At 53.0% G+C, this 7,020-nt stretch overlaps 1 protein-coding gene across 1 annotated transcript; it reads right to left on the reverse strand.

Moving 5' to 3' along the window:
* Positions 1–1,270: 1,270 nt before the first annotated feature.
* TPP1 (tripeptidyl peptidase 1) lies at positions 1,271–6,327 on the reverse strand. Its single transcript, XM_065881597.1, has 13 exons — positions 6,284–6,327; positions 6,096–6,167; positions 5,693–5,832; positions 4,711–4,861; positions 4,377–4,504; positions 4,098–4,276; positions 3,711–3,909; positions 3,375–3,563; positions 3,066–3,135; positions 2,517–2,637; positions 2,274–2,432; positions 1,980–2,105; positions 1,271–1,806 (listed from the first exon to the last, which is right to left on the reverse strand). Exons 1-13 carry the CDS (start codon positions 6,325–6,327, stop codon positions 1,666–1,668), a joined length of 1,719 nt encoding a protein of 572 aa, XP_065737669.1. The 3' UTR covers positions 1,271–1,665.
* Between the last annotated feature and the right edge of the window lie 693 nt (positions 6,328–7,020).

The raw sequence follows: 7,020 nt of genomic DNA on the forward strand, positions 1-7,020 counted from the left end.
GAGGAAGGGAACTAACAGCTGCTGCCTGTATCTGTGTGTTAGGCATTCTATTAACTTTATCCCATTTGATGATTCCCTGAATATCAGAGGCAGGTATCAATATCCTCACGTAACAGATGAGGAAAAAGCTTCAGAGAGTTGAACTTACTTGTCCAAGGCTCTCGCCTAGTCTATATCAGAACCAAGAATCAAACAGGTTTGTCTTCAAGAATCTAGGATTTTTCTGTCATACCAAAATCAACTAGCTTCAGGGAGCCAAAAGGTTCACACAAGAAGGTGACTTCTGAGCTGACCCTCGAAAGAATTCTGGAAATCAACCAGGCAAAGGGAGCCAGGTGTGATGTTAGGGCCCAGAATATCTTGAGCAAAAGTGAAAGTGTCTGTGGGGAGGGCAGGAAAGGATAAACAATTTGTTACTCAGGAACAAATGGCAAGTAAGGGATTAGGTTTTTAAGTCATGATAAAAAGCCTGAGCTATATCCAGTAATCTTTGAAGGGTCTTAATCAAGTAAATGACCTTACGGGATTTGCATCTTACTCTGGTAGATGGTTTAGGGAAGGGCAGAAAGTAAGGACACTTCTTGCAAGGGCCTCCTCAATTCAGAGGAGAGGGAATATGGCTCAGGGCTAATGTCGTAGCAGTAGAGATGGAGAGAATTCGATGAGTTCTAGATATACTTAGGAAACACAAATGGCAGGACTTGTGGATTGGTAAAGATATATTTAAGAGGTAAAGTCAGCAGGACTTGTTGATTGAAGATGATGATGGGAGGAGTGAGGAAAAGGGAGTCTAGGATGACACTTTAGGTTTCTGGCTTGGTTGGAAGAAGCATAGTGTCATTTACAAAGAAGAAACAGAAGAGAACAGTTTGGGATTGGGAAGAAGGGAGATGAAATATTGAGTATCACACATATTACTTTTGAGGTATCGATCACTGTTGGATAAAAACTCTGATATAGTGAGATGGTGATGGCTGTGGATGCCGGTGATTGATTTGTTCCAGGGTCAATGAGTAGAGTGAGAAGAGCAAAAGACTATGGATGGAGCAATGAGATACAACAACATTCGATGAGGAAGCGGAGAAAGAGAGAGAGGGAAGAAGGAATGAAGGAGGAATAGGGAGTGGTCAGAGGAGAAGTTAAGCCCTGGGCGCTAAGGAAGGAGAGGCAGTAGACTACCGTGACAGCCCACAAAGCAAAGATTGGGAAGTGTCCACTGGATGAAGCAGCAGGGAGGCATTCATTTCTCAGTGTTTCTCAGGGGAGGAAAGAGTGAAAAATAAGAGCAGAGGTCTCATGGCAATGAACTGAGGAGTGAAGATGAAGTGAAATAGTGTACTACACAGACAGTGTAAACAACTGAAAAAAAAAGTTGAAAAAAAAATAAAAGAAGAAATGGAAGAGGGGGCGGTGTGCGGAGGACGCTCCCAAACAGTGCAGGTTATAGCATCTGTAGAGGAACCTGGGCCAGGGGCAGGGGTACCTGAGTATAAGGGAGCAGGTAGCGTTGGGAGTCAAGTCAAGCTCACAGCATTTCTGGGTTAGGGAGATAAGCTGCGGCAGTCAACAGTTGAGGGTTTAGCAGGGCTCCCAACAGTGCAGAACCAGGGACCGAGCCACCGGCTGTGGGGCAGTGGACAGGCCCACTCTTCTAGCAAGAAAGGATCAAGGGTTAATTAGTGTCTTCAGCAGAGCTGGGAAGTTGGGTGTTCCCCAGCCTGTCACAGGATCCCAGCCAGGGCCAGAGCAGAAACCTTGACCCTCCACCTCTTCATTCAGACAGGACTCATGGCAGCCACGTGTTACCTAGGGAGAAGGTGGGCATCAGATCCCGGCTTGCTGATACTAGGAGACTGCAGCACCTCACCTTGTATTCACATTCCAGAGGCTATCCCACCCCATCAGAATTGTCCTCAAGTTCATCTTAGCACTCGACATACTCTTACGTAAGTGGCCACACCCCTGTCTTCCAAACTCACATCAAAGAGTCCTTCCCCATGCTGCTGGTAGAGCCGGGGGTTGAGAAAACCAAGAGGGGGGAGGCCTCTGAGGATTCTGTGTTCATTTATCAGGGATAGGAGTCCCCCAAACACTGGAGTAGAGGCCTGCAAGGGTGAGGGTACAAGTAGAGGTTAGGGGTTCAGAGTGATTGGACTTTTTGGGAGGGATGGATCAGAGGTCTCTGAGGAATCAGGGGTTCTGGGTGTAAGGTCTTGGGGGTGGAGGGTGAGGGTAGTCCCTGGGTGGGGGTTTGGAGCCAGGCTAATTCTCACCGAGGTGCCAGACACCCATGGAATGGGCACATGGTTGCTGACCACCCAGTAGCCATCAGAGAGTGCAGCCACGTCTGGGTAGGCACGGCCGCTGGCATTGAAGTAACTGGATGGTGGCAAGTGGGGACTGGAGCTCAGGTACTGGGCTACAGCTTCCTCCTAAAAGGCGTTCTTGAGTGAGTACCATCTGCCGAACTGAGGATCCCACCCGTCCCCCCTCCATCCACACAAACACACACATACCTGGTATGAAGGCCGTGGGAACACATTGCTGAAGCCGCCACCACTGATATAGTCAACAACCTCATCTGTGACTCGGAAAGGATTCCGGAAGGATGTGCCTCCCACCGTGGTGACATAGGGGCTGAGGACAGAAGACAGCATTCAGATTGCAGGGTCCAAAGGGCACCTCCAAAATGCATGGGGATGGGTGAGTATGGGTCTGGGTCTTGCTGGAGGGACTGGGGAAGCACTCTGGTGAAGTATGTACATGGGGATGACTGAGAGATCTTGGGTCCTCAAAGCATGGCCTGAGGTGACTGCACACTTTTTCCTACGGAACGCCCACCAAATCTCCCCCTAAAATGCCTGGAGACTGAGGAAGTGGAACACTGGGAGCTATGTCCTACTCAGGAGACTCGGGGCCTGCGACCTACAGGAAGAAGAGGGGGGTGCAGGTAAAGTTGAGGGTTGGGCCACAGGAGCACCTGGTGTGATCAAGACAAAGGTTCCAGATCATGAGGACATAGATGAATTGGTGGCCACTGGTAAGTGGTGGGCTGGGGTGCTTACCTGGAGGCAGGGAAGCTGGGACGGAACCGGTGTCTTCCCGAGACAGACCAACACCCAGCCCCACTGTCACCTGGGAGAGAGACCAAGTTTGCCACTCAGTTTAATTGGTCAGAGTTTGGAATGTGGGTTCAGATGTCGGAGAGGAAATTCAAGTGTTAGTCATTACTGCAAGAGGTCAGAGTTGAGGTCAGGTCAGTGGTCCCTGTTGAGTTCAGATTATGAGAGAGAGATCAGGTCCAGGAGTCACTGCGGGGTCAAAGTTCTGAGGCTGGGTGGGTGTGGGAGTCTAAGTTTAGAGTAGGAGGTCACCTGAGGCAAAGAGCAGAGTAAGACCCCGAGCAGCAGCCTTCATGAGCTCGGTGTTGACCCGCTGGATGTAGGCGCTGCTGAGGGAGTCCTCATCATCTCCGTAGCTCACGGTGTGCACGTGTGGCAGGGCTGACTCATTACTGAGCAGCAGGAGCCACTGCAGGAAGGGCTCCTGTGACTCATGCCGGCCTGAATTTTTTTTGGAGAAGAGGGCACAAAGGCAGTCATTTGGGAGGTTGTCAGGATCTCCCTGGAGCTCACGGGATTCCCTTGGGGAAGCAAAGACCACCACTCACCCCCACCTCTATCCCCACCAGCCAGTCCCCTTGGCAGTACCAGGGCTACTGTAGACCCAGGTGGAGATGTTGGCGCCAGCACTCATCAGGTACTCTACGTCTAGGCTGGCCTCGATTCCGGCCTGGCCCCGGCCCTGCTGTCCGACCACACGGGCTACTGATGCCTGGTGTGCAAAGTTCCCACCAAAGAGGCGCATGAACTCAGCCAGGTCTGACTCATGGAAATACTGCTCCAGGAACTATGGAGGGAATCAGAGCAGATATCATGGGTCAGAGGACACAGCCCCGAGGGTCAGGTCAGGGGATACTGTCCCAGATCACAGGACTGGGGGTGAGAGCCCAGGGGTTAGAGTCAGAGAGTCAGCCCCAGGCTGGCCAGGCACCTCGGGGAGGTGGTAAGGACCCTGAGGCTCTCCGCGTGGCTCACCTGGGCACAGGCTTGACTGTTGTTGGTCGTGCCAGAGCCCACGTCTTGTGCCGTCAAGTTGTACCGCTCACGGATCACAGATGGGGTCACCCCCAGGTGTAGGCCAACAGTCCCTGGCCCCTGTGGCTCGGGGCGTTGCCTCAGGGTTGATGTGGGGGGAAAGCGGTGCAGCCCCCCCACTGTGGGGAGGAGTCAGCCTTGAGGAAGAGATCCTTTAGCCTCCAACCCCCCATTTTATCACTGACCCCCCCCCCCGCCACCAAGCCCACTGGGTGTTACCAAAGTCCACGTGGGAGGCCAAGGCCTTCGGGAGCCGGTAGGGACGTGGGGACCTTACAACATGGGTCTCTGCAGGTCCCCCCATATAGTGATGAAACTCAGCCCCAGAGAGCAGCAGCTCTGCTTGTCTGAAGTCAGAGATCAGAGAACAGAGGTCAGAAAGCATGGAACAGAGCTGAGGAGGCTGCCTGGGCATCACGGGGCAGTTAGTCGTTATCTCCCCTAGTGTTTTCACCCACAGGCCCTGGCAAGCTCTCAGCTCCCTTCCACTGCGGTGACGAGTCTTCCTGATGGGATGGTTGGTGCCCTCCATGAGGCAATTATTCCCTCTTACCGGACACTCAGCCAGCAAGTCAGAAAGTCCTGTGTGGTCACTGAGTGGCAGTTCCGGGCTCCAGCAGCCAAAAGCCATTTTTGGACTGTGTGGAGGGTCAGTGGTGATGGCCGGACCAGTTCAGCCACATCCTCTAGGGTCAGGTACTTTCCTGCAGGGATTCAGTAGAGGCTCTCGCCCTCATTCCTTGCTTTTCTAAGTTGCCCTTTTTGAACTTTAACCAGGAGACACTGGAGCTTAACATGATGGCAAGTCGCTGCTCTCCTGTGTGGATCATGCATACACCTCCCGGGTGAACCTCAGACTGCCCCCCGCACCACGAAGGGCTTCCAGCAGGGGAAGCCCACAGTCCAGCTTGACCACTGGAGCAAACCATGGACCTTCTGGAGCATAGTGGGGGGTAAAGTGGGGAGAAGAGTGGAGGGGAAGAGACTGTAGACCAGCGAGGGGGCTGGCAGCAGTCCAGGTGAAAGAGTAATCAGCTGAGTTGGTGGCAACAAGGAATGGTGAGACAGTGGAGTATTTCAGAGCTAGAACCGGCAGCCTTAGGGTCGAATGGAGGAGTACATGAGAGTGAATTTGGTGGGGGGAGGTGAAATTTGAGGTAATGAGCACTATATGTACTGGATGCTACTTCCCCATTTGTCCGGTAGTTGGTAAATAGTAGAGTCAGAATTTGAATCCAGATCTGATCACCAAGCCCGTGCTCTTAACCATACCCACTTTCAGTTTTTGAGCCTGATGAACATAGGTGGAAAGTTTTGGAGGAAAGAATGTGAATTAGTTTTGGACACTCTAGTTCCAATTCACCTTTTTATTCAGAAACTCTTTAATGAGGGTCACTGCCATTCATCTGTCCTACACCACCCCCTCGACAGGCCCCAAGAGCACATCCCTGACATGACCTGCACCGTCCCACACACAGCCCAGTCCTGTGTCCCTTTACTGCATCCCACATCCCGCCCCCAGTCCCATCAGGCACCATAGCGAGAAGAGCCGGGATCCGACACAGCCTGCACCAGCTCGGACAGTCTCTCCAGGTTCTGCTGTCTCAGGGCAAACGTGAGACTCAGCTCTTCCTCAGGGTCCGCACGGCCCAGAGACACCCAGCCTGGTGGCAGCCTGTAGGGTCAGGGGTCAGGCACATGGCCTTCATTAGAGTAGGGATGGGAAGGTTCACCATTAGAACCTAGAACTTGGGGAGGATTCCAGAAGCAGATATGGATCACAGGAGGTGGATTATCGGGGACTGAATCTGGGAACCTGGGAATAAGGCTATGGAGTGGGTACCAGGAGCTGGTAAGGGGGGTGAGGGAGGCTAGAACCAGGAAAACGGGTACAGGAGAGGCCATGGGGTAGGGGTTGTCAGTGCTAAGTCAACTCACGTCCACTGCTGGTCAGGCTCCGGGCTGTAACTGCATTTGCCGGCGACAAAGAGGGCAAGGAGGCCTAGGAGGCTGCAGGGGCAGCACATGGGTTTCAGCAGGAGCTGGACTGTCATTATGTTCCCACCCTCCAACATATACTCCCTCCAACATGATTCCCTTCTCCCAGGGCCCCCCTGATTTCTTACCAGGCTCGGGGGCCCATTCTGCCTTTCTGCAGATCCGCTGTCATGTGACAGATCACATGAGCCCTATAGAGCACCACCACCTCCCGTCTCTGCCTAGAAACTAGTGACGATGCTGGCTCCTCCCTTGAATGGGTGGTCCTGAATGCTGAAGAAGGGGAGGGGCTGCTCCTCGGATTCTCCCTCTGTGGACTGTCAAACACTGGGTAAGCTCAGGGCTCCCCACCTGCTGCCACAATCCAGGACTCACCACAGTGTAGGGGGTGCTTCAGAAAGGCGCTTTGGAGGCCCACAGACCCAGGTTCTTACTAGCTGTACGGAGCCTAGGTTTCTTCATGTAGAATATGGAGACTATTGTGTTAAAAGTGCTCTGCCTCAGAGGGTTGCAGTGAAAATTTACAGAGATAAAGCAGGTGGACCCCTCAGCAGAGAGCCTCACATGGCAAAGGCTCAACAAATGTGTGCTCTTATTACACGCGAGTATATAGGGGCCCCACGGAAAACAAATACACCACGTGGCTGCTCTTGTACCCACCCCCACCTCCCTGAAGACCCTCAGGCCTAGAGCTGGTCATCTCCAAGATCTCTCCCCAGCCAGCCAACCCCTCTCTAGGTCACTGCCACAAGCAAGCCCCTGCTGTCTGCTGTCTTCTGGCCTCCTGCCCACGTTAGAGGGAAAGGTCAACTGCAGAGATGTCATAGCCTCAGGTTGGGCTCGGGCTCCCAGTGCCATCCCCACT

The sequence above is a fragment of the Phocoena phocoena genome, chromosome 8 (assembly GCF_963924675.1).
Source record: "Phocoena phocoena chromosome 8, mPhoPho1.1, whole genome shotgun sequence".
In the NCBI taxonomy this organism is placed as follows: Eukaryota; Metazoa; Chordata; class Mammalia; order Artiodactyla; family Phocoenidae; genus Phocoena; species Phocoena phocoena.